Source organism: Salminus brasiliensis, chromosome 3, assembly GCF_030463535.1.
Source record: "Salminus brasiliensis chromosome 3, fSalBra1.hap2, whole genome shotgun sequence".
Classification (NCBI taxonomy): Eukaryota; Metazoa; Chordata; class Actinopteri; order Characiformes; family Bryconidae; genus Salminus; species Salminus brasiliensis.
The window spans coordinates 3,910,159-3,926,331 of NC_132880.1; the positions used below are offsets into that span (position 1 = coordinate 3,910,159).

At 42.7% G+C, this 16,173-nt stretch overlaps 2 protein-coding genes across 7 annotated transcripts in view; both read right to left on the minus strand.

Annotated features, from left to right (window-relative positions):
* The window catches only part of tbcd (tubulin folding cofactor D), a 52,851-nt gene extending 42,914 nt beyond the window's left edge, over positions 1–9,937 (minus strand). Inside the window, exons 1-13 of one of the 6 annotated variants that reach the window (XM_072675201.1) lie at positions 9,607–9,937; positions 8,524–8,717; positions 7,391–7,441; positions 7,202–7,299; positions 7,003–7,104; positions 6,121–6,267; positions 4,561–4,616; positions 4,243–4,375; positions 1,601–1,646; positions 1,365–1,497; positions 1,096–1,238; positions 266–326; positions 64–138 (exon numbers count right to left, since the gene is read on the minus strand). In XM_072675201.1, coding sequence (XP_072531302.1) covers positions 64–138; positions 266–326; positions 1,096–1,238; positions 1,365–1,497; positions 1,601–1,646; positions 4,243–4,375; positions 4,561–4,616; positions 6,121–6,267; positions 7,003–7,104; positions 7,202–7,299; positions 7,391–7,441; positions 8,524–8,710 — 1,232 coding nt within the window. In that variant the 5' untranslated portion in view covers positions 8,711–8,717; positions 9,607–9,937. Of the gene's footprint in view, positions 1–63; positions 139–265; positions 327–1,095; positions 1,239–1,364; positions 1,498–1,600; positions 1,647–4,242; positions 4,376–4,560; positions 4,617–6,120; positions 6,268–7,002; positions 7,105–7,201; positions 7,300–7,390; positions 7,442–8,523; positions 8,740–9,594 lie in introns of all 6 variants that reach the window. The other 5 variants (XM_072675207.1, XM_072675206.1, XM_072675204.1 and 2 more) reach the window with 5 other exon arrangements.
* Positions 9,938–12,145: 2,208 nt separating this feature from the next.
* Positions 12,146–16,173, minus strand: part of fn3krp (fructosamine 3 kinase related protein) — a 4,518-nt gene continuing 490 nt past the window's right edge. Inside the window, exons 2-6 of the mRNA XM_072674564.1 lie at positions 15,500–15,651; positions 14,814–14,905; positions 13,883–13,959; positions 13,680–13,802; positions 12,146–13,585 (exon numbers count right to left, since the gene is read on the minus strand). Coding sequence (XP_072530665.1) covers positions 13,247–13,585; positions 13,680–13,802; positions 13,883–13,959; positions 14,814–14,905; positions 15,500–15,651 — 783 coding nt within the window. The 3' untranslated portion in view covers positions 12,146–13,246. The remainder of the gene's footprint in view (positions 13,586–13,679; positions 13,803–13,882; positions 13,960–14,813; positions 14,906–15,499; positions 15,652–16,173) is intronic.

Here is a 16,173-nt window from a genome sequence, read left to right on the forward strand (position 1 = left end):
TAAATAAATAAATAAATAGATCCAACTTCCGAAGGTTATAAGCCAGGCTGTTAAGGAGCTCACCTGAAACAGTCCAAGACTGAGCCCACCACTTCATCTGCAAGCTCCCGGGGCAGTCTACCCGTCACTCTCCCAATCCTGTACAACAGAAGCAAGCAAACCTTTTGATTCTGAAACACTGAAGTACACTAAAACTGATTTAGCAATCAGATCCAATGAAGAACGATGTCTGGTTAAGGTCTAAAAAACATGTTCATGACCTTACCCCTTAGCTGCAGACCAGCGCACTATCCCCTCCTTGTCTTTTAGTCCCACCAGCAGTTGCTCTGCAAAAAGCAACGACAGTTAGAGCAATAATAACAACACTCTTAATAATAAAGGTGCTTAAAATACACCATATTGACAAAAGTATTGGGACACCTGTTGATTTTTTTCTTTCCTTCTTCTGAAATAAAGAGTATTAAAAAGAGTTCATCCTGCTGTTGTTGGAGTTACTGTCTCTACTGTCCAGGGAAGAAGGCTTTCTACTAGATTCTGGAGCAGAGCATTGCTGTGAGGGTTTGATTGCATTCAGCAGCAAGAGCATGAGTGGGGTCAGGATTTTGGATGATGACCTCTCTCTTCCTAAAAGTACTGGATGGATCACCACCATCATTCCAGAGAACACAGTTCTTCCACTGCTCCACAGCTCAATCCTGGGGGGCTTTAAATACACCCCTCTAGCCCTCGCCTGGCATTAGGCAGCATGGTGCCAGTAGGTTCCTATTAATCTGCTCCAGATAAGAGTCCTATTCTATTGAAAGTACTTCTCTACAGGGTCTACGTAAGCTGTGGGTGTGCGTTTGTGTGCATTTGCACATCTGTGTTGGCAATGGGTACAACTTAAAATAGCTGAATACATTCATTAGAAGGGGTGTCCACAAACATTTGGACATATGGTGTAGTTCTTCATACACACCTCCATTCCAAACAAACACCAAACCAAAAGAACCGTCTGAAGCATCTCATTGCACAAAGAGCCTCAAACGAAGTTCTCCATAGCGATGGTTGTCGGTAACTGCTCAACAGCAGAGAGAAACTGGAACGAGCTCTTACCGATTACATTTTCCACCTCCTCGGGAATGTCGTAGTCCTCCTCTGTGCTCCCCGACTCCAGCTCAGGCTTCGCATCCAGCACTTCTCCAGAAGCCGCGGACGGGGCAAGGTTCACCGCCAAGGAGCGGGATCCTCTCTGGTACCTGGATGGTAAGCTCCAAGAGTGTGAACAAACTGACGAGCCTTTTTTTTTTTGCTGATCATTCTGTATTTACCTTTACATCTGCGAAACAAGCTAGTGGTGACAACTCAGCGGTGAAACCACTCACCTCCACTTGGCCAGGCGGGGCTTAAGAAAGGTCAGTCCAAGCCTCTGCACAACCTTCACCCCCAGTTTCCGCAGCTTGGCCTGGTTGATCTCGGCTATCTTCTTCTGGTCCAGGCACTGGAGAACGGTGGGAGCTGCCGCAGAGAGGGGGGAGGAAGGTCATGTTGAGATAAGAGGGTATTTGCTTGGTGTCCTACAGTAGAAGCCATCAACTGGAGAGGTGTAAACAATACCCACCGTACTGCAGGAAGTCCTCTCGCTTTCCATGCTTGAAGAGCTGGGCCTGTTGAATAGAGAGAGAGGTTGATCTGTGGTGCTTCTGCATGCGCAACCAACCACCGCCTCTTTTTTCTTGAACTGCCACCGGTGCAACATTATGGGGCACGCTTGGAGGAAAGTGGCGGGTACCCAGCTCTGATGTGTCGGCTAGCAAACGCCAGTGCCAGCCAGCATCACACCAAAGTGATTAGGGGGGCGAGAGAGAGAGAGAGAGAGAGAGAGAGAGAGAGAGAGAGAGAGAGAGATCTACCCACCCGGAGTGAGCAAGGCCTATTGTGCTCCCCAGGCTACGGCTGCTGATGGCAAGCAGTGGTCCTTGGGTTGTCTGCCGGATAATCGTTTATTAATCATCAATCAAATGTTTAATTAATCATAATATTGGTGTCCTTGAGCGACAGCATAGAAGAACCACTTTTGGTTCCCTTCAGAACCTTTTCTGTTAAAGAAAAGAGAGTATAAAGGACCTTCTTCACACCATAAAGGTTCCCCACACACACTTTGTGTCCAAATGTTTGTGGACACCCCTTGTAATGAATGCATTCAGCTACTTTGAGTTAAGCTGCACCTATTGCTGACATAGATGTGCAAATACACACACACACACACACGCCTGTAGAGAAGTACTGCCAATAGAATAGGACTCTCTATAGGCACCTATTGGCCTAGAGTGGTATATATAAAGCCCCCTGGCATTGAGCTGTGGAGCAGTGGAAGAACTGTGTTCTCTGGAATGATGGATGGTGGTGCTCCATCCTGTACTGTTGGGATGGTGATCATCCAACATCCTGCAATGCTCTTGTCGCTGCACAGACTAGACAGTTACTCCAACTAAAGTATGTTTCTTTTTTAAATACACTAAATTTTAGAAGATACAATGAAAGAGCAGGTGTCCCAATACTTTTTTTTGCATCACTTTTTTCAAAAATGGCTCTTTATCGAACTACAAATGGCTCTTCTATGGTGTCAAAGAAACCTTGGTAGCAGCTTGATTTTTTTAAGAGTGTAGATATCAAAACTAAGCTTATCTGACTTATCAACTTTGCGGTATGACTATTTCGACTACATGTTGATACTGGTGTTTTTCAAGGCAAAGGGGCTTATCTCAACCAGCCAGTCAGAGCAGGTTTTCATTAAAAAAAACAAACAAATAATAAATAAATAAATGAAATTAAATAAATTAACTGACTGCTATTTTGTAACTGGATCATACAGCTATATCTACAGCCAGCAGCAGCCACTTGTAATTAGCAAACCTTCAAAGAATGCCTTTCTTGTCTTTGCTTGCCAAAGCCATAGCCTGGTGACATTTAACGACATGCAAAACCCTGATGGCGGTTTTGTCTCCTCAGGCGTTCCGGACACACGGAGCCAGTTTTGAAAGCCCGAGGCATCAAGAGATGCAGCACAGCACGCACTAAGGAGCGCCACTGTGTTCTCTCCTTATCCATCTCTGTCTTTTTCAAAACACGCACAACGGGTTAGAGAGCCAGGGGCAAAAAAACCCTCATTACCATCATAATAACTCAAGCAATTGGTAGAATCGGTCATATCCGTAACACTGTAGAGGGAAACTAAATAATGAAATAAATAAGGGTGGGGGTCAGCTGAGGCCAACCCCCCCCTGCACAACGTCTATGTATATTCCCAGAGCAATTATCAAAGATAACAGACATGTGGTTTCATGTGCTTGCACAACAGGTGGAGGTGCACCTGCCAGAGCCATACTAGTAATTATAGCTCAAAGGTAAACACCTCAGTAAACACCTGGAGGAGGAAAAAAAGAGAAAAGAATAAAACACCCTGTGCATTTAAACTTACTTTGATGGCATTTGGCCGTCGCTCTTATCCAGACCGACTGGGTGGTGGTGTTTTCCACTACGCCACACCACCACGCTGTGTATTACAAGTATTTCTGCTGCAAAAGCGCGAATACCCTTGATGAAAGGACATATGTTTGTGGACACCCCTTCTAATGAAAGCATTCAGCAACTCTGAGTTAAGTTGCACCTATTGCTGTAACACAGACGTGCAAATGCACACACGCACAGCTTGTGTAGTCCTTGTAGAGAAGTACTGCCAAAAGAATAGGACTCTGAAGCAGATCAATATGTGTGTATTGGCACCACGCCTAATATTATATAATATAAAGCCCCCCAGCAAGGATGGTGCTCCATCCAAATATCTTTGAATGAGTTGGGATGGTGATCATTTAACATCCTGACCTTGCTAATGCCCTGACCCTGTCTCTGAATTCAATCAAATCTGCACAGCAATGAGCATGTGTCCAAATACTTTTGTCCATACCCTGTATGTGCACATGCCATATTGTCCTGGTGTGTTATTTTTGCCTAATATGCTGAAGCAGCATTATGCTTTTAGAATTGGTAGGCTACTTGTTGCTCCTGTGCTCCCCCTACTGGAGTGGGAACCACAGAGACGCTATACTCCCAACTGCAGTCAGTGGAGCATCACCGTTATTCTGAAGCTGCTGTTATTTTAAGGTACGACCAATCAATCAATCAATCAATTAATTAAGCAATCAACTGACTGAGGTAAAAAAAAAAAGACTGTATACTGTAAAGTGCCAAGTAGAGGTTTACCAGAGACTGCAAAGCTCCATCCAGTGGCACAGTGCCCTGTGTGCTCAGGACATCGCTCTGGGATATTGTGGTGAGGGTCCAGTCCAAGAAATCCCCCAACCGCTTCTGCTTCACATCTGGCCGGGTCACAAACCTGCACGGAGTTCATTATTTCATTAAAGCAAGGCCGGAGCTTCACGCCTACAGAGGTGCTTCTAAGAGGTGACAGTGTGCCCTCTGCTGGTCAGGAGCTGCAACTACAGAATGTCTGCAGCCAGAGTAGGACAGCCAGCCACGTTCGTTACCACATAAACTAAGAGGGATAAACTCTTGACTTACTTGGAGACCAGAACTGATGCAGCGTCCCTTGATTTGTCTGCCACGTTTAGGTAGACCTGAAAGACAAAGCAAGCATTCCTTAAATGCATCATCCTACAACATATCATTGGACTGGATATAGATATAGGTAGAATAGGTAGTAAAATTTCTATATCACAATATTAAAAGACTTTTTTCCCTTTTTTTATGATATTTATTGCAATATTTTTTAATGTAGACAAAATGCACTAACAGTGTAAATTTTTAAAAACTGCTTTCCAAATAGTCTTCCATAGTGAGCACTGTGATTTTAACGCAAAACACGCTTCACTCCATTTAATTAAATAAGACTGATTACAGTTTTTGTAATGAAACGTGCTTTTAATCAGTTAATCAGTGCTTTTTTCATATTGTGTACCACAAAATATAACAACATTTATCGATTTATCAATTTATCAATTTTACGATATGATAAAATAGTCATATTGCCCAGCTGTAGATACAGGCAATATTTATTAAAAGATTTCCATAAAACATCTGAAGCACATACTTCACACTGTCTATCTATATTCAAAACAAGACCTCTATTACAAAGGTCCTAAATGATAATATGATAAAATGTCCTATATGATAAAATCATATTTGTGTGTTTTTATAAATGACGAGGCCTAAATATCTGGGACGCCATGAAATGGGAATTTTCCTGCCTATTATTGTCTGGAAAAACAGGCTCGCAAGTAGGAGTGTAAGAAAATATCGTTAAATCAAATTATCACAATATTAGGTTTTGCAGTACTGTATTGATTCTCAAAATCACAGCATTGATCATTAATAAATAGTTCACATGTAAAGACAGTGGTGGTGCATTTAAACTCCTGACCACTAGACGGCACTGTTTGTACTGCCATCAGATCCCACAGTTTTAACTGGATGAAGTCAAAGTTTTGGTTACTCAGATTTTTCTTGAAAGTATGTGAACCCTTTAGATAATTTTGCATATTTCTGCATTAATTTGACCTAAAACATCATTAGAAAATTAAACATCATGTATTTATTGAGGAAAATCACCCAATACAGATCTGTGAGTGGCAACAGTATGGCTTCAGGATTAAGGGGGTCAAACCCAGACCTGAAAAAAAAAAAAGGTTCACATACTTTTGCCTTTTGCTAATATTAGATGATTGAATAATAAATAAATGTCCCATTTGTTAGATTTGATCCTCCTTATCTACTTGAAGGACTCAAGTAGATAATCTCATGGATAATCTGATGAAGTATGAGGTCAAATTTATGCAGAAATGTAGAAAATTCACAGGGTTCACAAACCACTAAGCACCGCTGTATGATGGTGCGTTTTATACTATGACAGTTTTCCTGAAATTTGACTGCAATATTGTCTGGCTTACAGTAACGCAATATATCGCAATGCATTGAATCGTAACCCCTGTATCGTGATATGCAACATATTGCCAGGTTCTTGACAATACACAGCCCTACTCTCAGTACTACTGTCCGTAAAGGCAGAGTAACCTTCCATTCTGCACCTCATTTAAAGCAGTAATATCCAGCACCCAGTATTACCTTGGCCACATTTAGAATACGGTCCATGATGGGCTCTCTGTTCAGTCCAGGGTCCAAGTTCAGATGGCCGTCCAGACGGGAGAGGTCAAACGGAATAAGGCACGTCATGGAGAGCCAAAGCAGAAGCATGTAACGGGTTTCCCATGTCTGTGGAAAGACGGCAAATGTGACAGTGGGACCACCACCCAAAATACACTATGTCCAAATGTTTGTGGACCCCCCCCCTCCTCCCTGGCCCTGTAGAGAAGTATTGCCAATAGAACTTTCTAGGACTCTCTGGAGCTGCCTAGGACCAAGCCTGACTAATGCCAGGCATGGGCTAGAGGGGTATAAAGCCCCCCAGCATTGAGCTGTGGAGCAGTGGAAGAACTGTGTTCTCTGGAATGATGGTGGTGCTCCATCCAATGCTTGTGGGATGAGTTGAGGGATGAGGTGAGAGATCGAACATCCTGACCTCACTAATGCTTTTGTCACTGAATGCAATCAAATCCTCACACTAATGTTCCAAAATCTAGCTGAAAGCCTTCCTCCCTGGACAGTAGAGACAGTTACTCCAACAACAGCAGGATAAACTCTTCTTAATACCCTTGATTTCAGAAGAAAGAAAGAAAGAGCAGGTGTCCCAATACTTTTGTCCATTTAGTGTACATCCTGCCTGTATGGATCGTCAGAGCTTTAGCCTCTACCTGTACACCAGCCAAACCTTCAGCAGCACCACTAATGCCACTATGTCACACTCCCTTCTTTGCTAGCTAGGAACTAGGACCTAATGAGGGCTGTCTGAAGGTACTTGAGGACTGGCTGAAGAACCTTTGCTCTGCTGCAGTCTCCATGCTCACACTGCCCTCAAACAAAAAAATAACTGCATAAACGATACCTCACCTCTGGGTCCTTTGGGTCCTGTCTGCACAACAGATCCAGCACTGGCTGCATATCCGCCACCTCATGTGGGAAGAGCTGCATGAAGATCTTGTAGCCTCTGACCTAGGACAACAGCATGTATGAGGAACGTTAAAAACCTACAATGCTGCTTAAAGGTGGTTCCTATAGAAGAAGAAGAAGAGGGAAGAAGAAATCTTGCCTTTGAGATGATGTAGAGAAATTTGAACCCTAGATGAACCAACAGAGGGGGAGATTTCTCGTTCCGGATGAGCTCCAACAGCATGTTCAGCATCCACTCTGAGAAAGGGTAGTGTTAGAATTATCGGTATGGCCTTGCAGATCATTACCATCGTACCATGCGTGGTTTGGGTGAGCAAGATCTCCTTACCTAAGTGAGGGTCTAGAAGATGTGGCTGCTCCTGATAGCGGTCCATTATGACTGCAGCAAAACAAGAGGCATCATTTTCAGATCATCTTTCATATATTCATATATATATATATATATATATATATATATATATATATATATATATATATATATATATATACACACACACACATTATATGGACAAAAGTATTGGGACACCGGCTTATTCATAGTTCTATCTGAAATCAAGGGTAATAAAAAAAAACATAAATCAATAAGACTTTATCCTGATTTTGTTGGAGTAAGAAAGAATGCTTTCTACTACATTTTGGAGCATTGCTGTGAGGATCTGATTGCATCCTAAAAGTATCGGATGGATCACCATTACAGTTCCACTCCACAGCTCATTTCTAGGGGGCTTTATACCTCTCTAGCCCACATATGGCATTAGGCAGCACATTATGGTGCCAGTAGCTTCATGTTTACCTGTTATTGGTAAATAACTCTACAGGGACTAGACAAGCTATATGTGTGTGTGTGCATTTGCACATCTATGTCAGCAATGGGTGAAACCTGAAGTGCTGTCCACAAACATTCGGACATGTAGTGTGTCTACTCCTCTCCCCTCTTCAAACATAGTCCATGTTCCACCTTTTCGCACTAACTCAGCTCCCAGTACACCTCTACCATGTGCTCAGGTGCACTCAGACGTGTGGAAGCTGATGTGGGACGTCTGGTGGGTCCTGAAGAACGTAACGTACGTACTACATCTGATAATTGATCTACATGATAAAGCAGGTACATATGTCTGAGGAGGAACATCAGCAACTGTGATGGATCCCTCACTTCTAGGCTTGAGCTGGACAGCCAAACATGTCTCATCTCAAAATGATTATTAAACCAGGCTGAGAGAAGAAGGCCAGGCCAAGAAGAGGCTCAGATAGGGCCTACTATACTTGAGTTCCAAAAAGTCTGGTTATATGACATGAAAGCAGTGGCCATCAATCCTGCTCCTGGAGATCTTCCTGAGTTTCGCTCCAACACTCTCACCCCACCCCACCCTACCCCACCCCACCACACCTGCTCCAGCTAATCATGTCCTTGGATCAGGTGTGTGAGGTTTTAAGTTTGGTGGCAATGCCGGGAAATCTCACCCAGAAACTTCTCTGTTGTGGTCTCCCTCGTCACCAGGTTCTCATGTAGTTCTGGTAGACTAGCCAGGAGGGCCTTGACATCTTCGCTCTCGCTGAACCCAGCCAGTAAGCTTGCGTTTGCGATGACTTCCATCTCTCCTTCGTCTCCCGCAGAGCCGTTGCCATTAACCTCACCCGCTGGGGCCATCGTCTGTCTGCAAGCACAGCGTAAACTGTCTGCAATAGGTAAGGATGCTTACTGTACAGTGACTGGTATGGCTTCATGGCATGGCTCCTAGTATACTCCATTAGTCCTATTCAAGCACTGAAGTTCAGTGTGATGAAAAATTCACGTCTCATGCTCTAATATATATATATATATATATATATATATATATATATATATATATATACACACATTATATATGTATATATGTGTGTATATATATATATATAGTGTGTGTGTATATATATATATATAATGTGTGTGTATATATATATATATTGTGTGTGTATATGTGTATGTGTATATATGTGTATGTGTATATATATATATATATATGTGTATATATGTATATATGTGTATGTGTATATATGTGTATGTGTGTGTGTGTGTGTGTGTATATATATATATATATATATATATATATATATATATATATATATATATATATATATATATGCTATTGCTGACTGACAATACACACGTTTCCATGTCACTGCACCTGTGACCGTGTTTACAATCAGAGACTATATATAAAATATCAATATTTTAACCACTACTGAAACGAGAAAACGCTCACAAAACACCCTTAAGAGATTTTACTATAGTAATAAACAAGGTTTTAGGCTTATAATAATCAAACTGTCAGAGAACAAATGAGAAAAAAAAGAAATTAGCTTCATACTGGAATTATTCCGTTCCACCTTAAATAGCGCGGCAGCCCTTCACTCCTCCGCACAGGCGCCTGCACGTAACTGCTGCGCATTTAAGGTGGAAATGTTAATAAGAAGCTAGCGAAGTTAGCCAACTGCTAACCTATGCAGAATAGCTTACATTAGCGATTGTATTTTGTATATTTTAACACGTACAGTTTGACTCACGTCTCCGAAAGCTGGTATTTATGTTGTCGGATGGAAGATGCAGATTTAGTGGCGTTTCTCCAGACAGAAAGTCCACGCAGTGCCGGAGCTCCAGGCTATTCGCTGCTATTCTCTATTAGCTATAACAACATGCTGGGCGTGACGAGCGTTCGTCAACCCCGTTAGCGCCTGAACCCGGCCCTTCTTGCAGATGCCGTTCCTAGTAAGTCTACAAGACGTGTCCGTACTGCTTTTCCTAGTCTTTTTCTCCCTCAAATTTCATGTGATTTCACTTTTTTATTTATTAAGTAAGCGCAGAGCATCAGACTCGAGATGACGCAGTCTCCATGCTTTCTTACGGAAAGCGGGATGGCTCATACGGTGGCACCGAGGGGAAAGGCGTTTTCGCGTTTCGCTGGGCTCCTCTCTGCATTGCTGATGCTTCACCTACACTGTCAGTCAGAGACAGCGTGGTCAGTTGTGCTCTCTCTGGCTCCGGCTGCTGATGACATAACACAGGATTCTCAAACTTTCGGCCATACTGTGAGTGTCTTAAGTCTGCTGAGCCAGAAATGGAGCATTTTTTAATTGGTCTATTAATTATTTATTTACTTAAATAATAGTAAAATAACTTAAACTAATACTGGCCCTAAATGTACTGCCCAGAAAGCACATATGCTTACTGATAGTGACCGGTCATTTTTGTTGTGTGTGTGTGTGTGTGTGTGTGTGTGTGTTTTTACTACATAGTACACACACACTAGTGAAGTGAGCGGTGGGCAGCCAACTCCAGTGCCCAGGGAGCAGAGAGGGTGAAGGGCCTCTTGCTCTAGGGCCCAACAGTGGCACCGGGTATCGAACCTAAACCCCGTCATCAATAGCCCAGAGCTCTAACTGCTGAGCCAAATATATATATATATATATATAAAACATTTTTATATTTATAACATTTATATTTATAAAATAAAAAAAAACAATACTAATAATTAATTCCATATATATATATATATATAAGGAATTAATTATTAGTATTCATTGTTTTTTATAAATTAATTTTCTGGCCACAAAATCCACTTTTTTTTTTTTTTTTTTAGCAAACTCTTAAAGGGACGGAAAAAAAACATAACCATAATCAGTGAATTGTCCATATTAGCTTTCCCACCGCAGTTTTGTAGTTGCCTCTACAGGAGCTTTTTCAGTGGTTCCCACTACTAGGCAGTTGTGAGGTCAGTCGGGTGACGCTGCTTTTACTAGGTGGTTGCTATGCCATCCCAGGTGGTTGCATTCAATAATGTTCTTTCAGATGATTTCTGAAAAGGTGGGTGCTATGATGTTCCCAGCTGATTACTATTGAGTATCAGGTGGTTGCTGAGGTGTTGCCCAGTGGGTTTCATGGTGTTGCTAAGGTGTTTCTAGCCATTTGCTATGGCGGTTGCTGTGGTATTCCTAGTTATTACAGTGGCAGTTGCTGTACAGTGGTTTATACAATTGCTGTGGTATTTCTGGTGGTTGCTAGGACGTTGCTATGCAATTATGAAAGCACAAATGGTTTCTGAAATGGCTAAGTGGGTGCTAAGCTGTTCCTAGGTGACTCCTATAGTGCATCCGGTTGGTTATGAAGCTGGTGCCCAGGGGGTATAAATGGTATGGCTTAGGTGTATTTTAGGCTTTTGCTATGGTGTTACAGGTGGCTGCTATGGGAGTTGCTATGGTATTGAAAGTGGTTACAGTGGCAGTTGCCATAGTATTTCAAGTGGTTGCTAGGTTGCTAATGTGTTGCTTGTTAATTGCTATAGTATACCAGGTGGTTGCTAGAGTGGTGATATGCAGTCATGGGATTTTAGGTGGTTGTTTGGGTGTTCCTAGGTGATGCTGTGGAATGGCAGGTGGTTGCTAAGCTGTCTCTTGGTGGTGCACAACCATAAACTGTTCACTAATTGTACAGTTTATATTTACTGCAATATATTAAACAGCACACACACACACACACACACACAGGTTTCAGAGGGGACCTTTATTTATTTACTTGCATACACTTTACTCATAGATCCACTCTGAGGTTAAGACTTAAGGAACGGCATTCCACGAGGACCAGAGCAGTGATGTCCTCAGATTAAGGGGTCCGATTCCACTACACAGTAGGGTCCGGGTTAGTAAGGTGCTTGATCTTCAACCTTTTGAGCTGAAGATTTAATGTTGGCGCAGGTTTCAGTCGTTGATGGTTGATGGAATGTCGGTACAGGAATGGAAGACATGTCCTGTTGTCTTCTGGAAATCTGTCCCACCACTTAATTTACGGTGATATACTATAAAAGCTACAGCACTCAGCAAAAGTCCTAAACTGTTGAAAGGACTCGTCTCAAGGGCCCTAAAATAACAATTAGCATATTAGCCCCACCCACTTATGTTAGTTATTAAGCCTGGATTGTTTGCTGGAGGAAGCTAGACACAGGGCAGCCAATCAGAACAGTCATGGTAGTCTTAAAGGGACAGGAAGAGCATTTCTAACAAATAAAGAGGTTGGGAAAAAAAAAAAAAAAAAAAAAAAAAAAAAAAAAAAAAAAATATATATATATATATATATATATATATATATATATATATATATATATATAATATCTTATTAATTATATAATTTTATTTATTTGTGATATTTCTATATATATTTTAAACCTTAAGTCATTTGAGCTTTTTTGTTTTTAATATTTACTTAATTTTCTCTCCAAATTTGACAATTAAGACAATTAACCCCCCGTCCCCTGCAATTCTCCTGACTCTAAGAGGGCAAGCACATGCCTGCTCCGATACATGAAATCAGCCATCACCTCTTTCCAAACTGCCGCCGATGCAGCATCGCTTGGCAGCCAGCGCACTCAAAGCAAAGTGCCGAATCGCCAGCCATGATGCGTCCACCACCATACGGCCCATTCCCAATGGGAACGATGAAAGGGAGAGGGCGCCATCTAGCCACCCAGAGATAGCGTGGTCAATTGTGCTCTCTCTGGCTCCGGCTGCTGATGGCATAACACAGGATTCTCAAACTTTCGGCCATACTGTCAGTGTCTTAAGTCTGCTGAGCCAGAAATGGAGCTTTTTTTAATTGGTCTATTAATTATTTATTTACTTAAATAATAGTAAAATAACTGGCCCTAAATGTACTGCCCAGAAAGCACATATGCTTACTGCTAGTTAACCGGTCATTTACTTAGAAAGTCTAAGACTTTTGCACAGTACTGTATTCATGATATTTTGCACATTACTTTTATTTATTTATTTATTTTTCTCCTTCTAAAGACACACCGTGTCCGCAGTGAGTTTTCAGAGAAGCAGATGGAATCTCATGCTGTCAGCTTGGCTCTGCAAACCAGTTACATATGATCTGGCATGTAGCCTCAAACATCTTGAGGAAGAAGTAACTGTTCTTGCTAATACTGCATCAGATTCCTTAAAGACCCAGCAGGCACAAGGGCGAACCCCTAAAACTAACCAGCGTTTTTCCTGATCATATGGTGCAGGTGCAAAAAGCTAAATGTCAAAGCATCACATCTGCTGGACGTTTATCCAAAATAAATAATTTTAAAAAATGACCATGTCTACACGAGCCTGAAATTAGGAGAGCAGCCAGAAGCGTGAGCACTGAGACGGGACGGGACGGTGGTGTCTACTTTGAAAGATCTTTCATGATCCTCAGGGAGGAGCCCCGGTAGCTGCCTCCAAAGTGGTTCCAGTGGTTAAGGTAATGGAAGAGCTGGTACAGCTGAAGCCTCTTCTCAAACCCCGCAGCCTTGGGGATCTTCCCGTGGTAGGCACTGTAAAAGTGTTTCCCGAAGCCACCGAACATTCCCGCAATGGCTAGCTCAAATTCCGAATGGCCGTAAAACGAGGCGGGGTCGAAGATGATTGGGCCGTCGGAGTACTCCGCCACGTTCCCGCTCCACAGGTCCCCATGAAGCAGCGCCGGTTCCACCTCGATGCCGGAGAACAGCTGAGGAATCTTCAGCTGAACAGACCGTGGGAAAAGAGTGACACATGCTCAGGTAACCCACTCCTCACCTTTCTGACCAACACTGGGTTGACTACTGCAGCAGCTTTACCTGGAGGCCGGCCCACAATTCCCTGGCTTCCCTGTCCCCGTACGACTGCTCCACTAAGCCGAGCTGGTGCTGAAGTCTTTGCTGGGCGTAAAACGACACCCAGTCCGCCTGCCAGTCGTTCACCTGCAGAGATGAGGGAGAGAGAGGTGTGAAATACGCTGGATTGAGACCATGGTCCAGCTTGGCTAGTCTGCATCAGTTACCTGAGGGATGTAGCCACAGCATGTTGGCTTGTGGAACCCAAACTGGTCGATCACTGGGTCGTCAGATTGGCTCTTTCCTGCAGAGCGGAACAGAAATGCAGTTTTTAGGCCAGCCTGTACCGAACAAATGAGGGTTCTTGCTCCTATGTTCCTCAAAAAATGGCAAGAATATATGGACAAAAGTATTGGGACGCCTGCTCATTGGATATTTCCTCTTAAAATTAGGGTTATTAAAGAGTTCACTCTGCTTTTGTTGGAGTAACTGTCTCTACTAGATTTTGGAGGAGCATTGCAGTGAGGATTTGATTGCATTCAGTGACCAGAGCATTAGTGATCTCAAAAGTACCATCCATCATTCCAGAGAGCACAGTTCCTCCACTGCTCCACAGCTCAATGCTGGGGGGCTTTACACCCCTCTAGCCCACGCCTGGCATTAAGGATGGTGGGTGACCTTTGTTATCTCCTGCGTGCTTGCCAGTAGAATAGGACTCTCTGGAGCAGGTAAACATGAACCTGTTGGCACCGTGCTGCCTAATGCCAGGCGTGCTTGTTGCTAAATGCAACCAAATCCTCACAGCAATGTTCAGCGAGAAAAATAAATAAATAAATAAATAAAAACACAGCTTCCTTTTTTTCCCCTCTGATTTTGGAAGAAATGCTGGATCAGGTGTCCACAAACATTTGGGGACAATCTAATGGACATCTGTCTAGAATACAGTGGCTGTGTCAAAGCCCAGGATCGGGTTTTGTGGACCCCAACGTTCGGCGAACCCTCTGCCCAGAGTCCAACAGTTCAAAACCAAGCCAAACCTGTCTGAGACTGTCCTGCGTGTTTCATCATCGCTACAGTTTCTCTCCAACCTAATGTTACCAGTGAAAATGCAGTAATCCTTCAGGCTCAGCGGTTTCTTACATTATCGTGGCGTCTTACCGACCGTCTGCTCAGCCTTGTCCCGTTTCTCCTTCTGTCTTTTATTATGTAGGTGCAGGTCAGCTAGTTGCTCCCCCAGTCGAGTGGAGTACCTTTATGGACGACACGCACAGAAAATGAGAGATTTACACCAGCTATTAATCTAATATTCATGGTCACTGTGTAGGCCCACCCCACCTGACCTTTTTGATGCAACTCTGACCAAAATAATGGGCTCTAGGCCATTACACCGGTCACAGATGGCTTGACTCTACCTCCGACTACTGACTAGGGGTGTAGTTAAATATTAATCTATATCAAAATATTGCGATATTATATCTTGCAATAATGTATTGATTCTCAAAAGCACAATATCAGTTTTTAATTACGTTTATATGTAAAGATTGGTGGCAGACAGTGGTTCATTTTGTGGTGTTTAATCCCTGACCACTAGAGGGCAGTGTTGTACGCGGTCATTTTTTTCTGTTCCTCAGATTTTAAAATATATAAATTATTTTATTTTCAAAAATTGCAATATTTTGTCTTGCATTCAGTATCGCAATATATCATGATATATCGAATCGTGACCCCTGTATTGTAATATGTATTGTATCACCAGGTTCCTGCCAATACACAGCGCTACTACTGACTATGGTTCTCTTGTGATATTATGAGGGACTAGTGCACGTTCTGGTGCTCAGACCTACCTATTCAGGGATCTCATGTCCACGTGCTCCATCACGAACACTGCTCCACCCCCTTCGAGATCTACAACCTTCATAGGTCTTGGGACTTTGATTGTATTTGTAGACAGGATGGCGTCCAAGCTGGCTTTCTCTCCGTCAAACATCTTTCTGGCCTAGACGAAAGAAGATTAGACTGAAATAAATGAAATATTATTATTATTATTATTAATATTATTAATATTAAACAGTGCCATTTTTTGGCTTTGTTAAGATTCATGCTGCTGCATGTTTTATGCATTGTCATTGACCAATCTGCACATAACCTACAGGCACTGGCCCCCAGTTTCCAAATTGGTGCATCTCTTAAAATCCCCTAGTGAGGCCTTTCGGTGCCGTGGTTTTCAGCCTCGGAGCGATCTTGCCCGACATGTTTGCAAAAATTAATAATGCAAATAAGCTCATTAAATCTGTTTAATTCAGAATTTCTTGGAAAACTAAGGATTGGCTTTATCAATTAGGGTCTATGATGGGGCCGCAGACATTTCACCCATAAGACTGGCTGTCCCACTGTCAAAATCTACCCTAAGGATACAGAACACAGGTCCACAACCCTGGTCCTGGAAACCCAGTGTCCAGCACACTGGTTTTACCTGATCCAACGAACACACTACCAAACCCTAACCGTCCTCCCACCA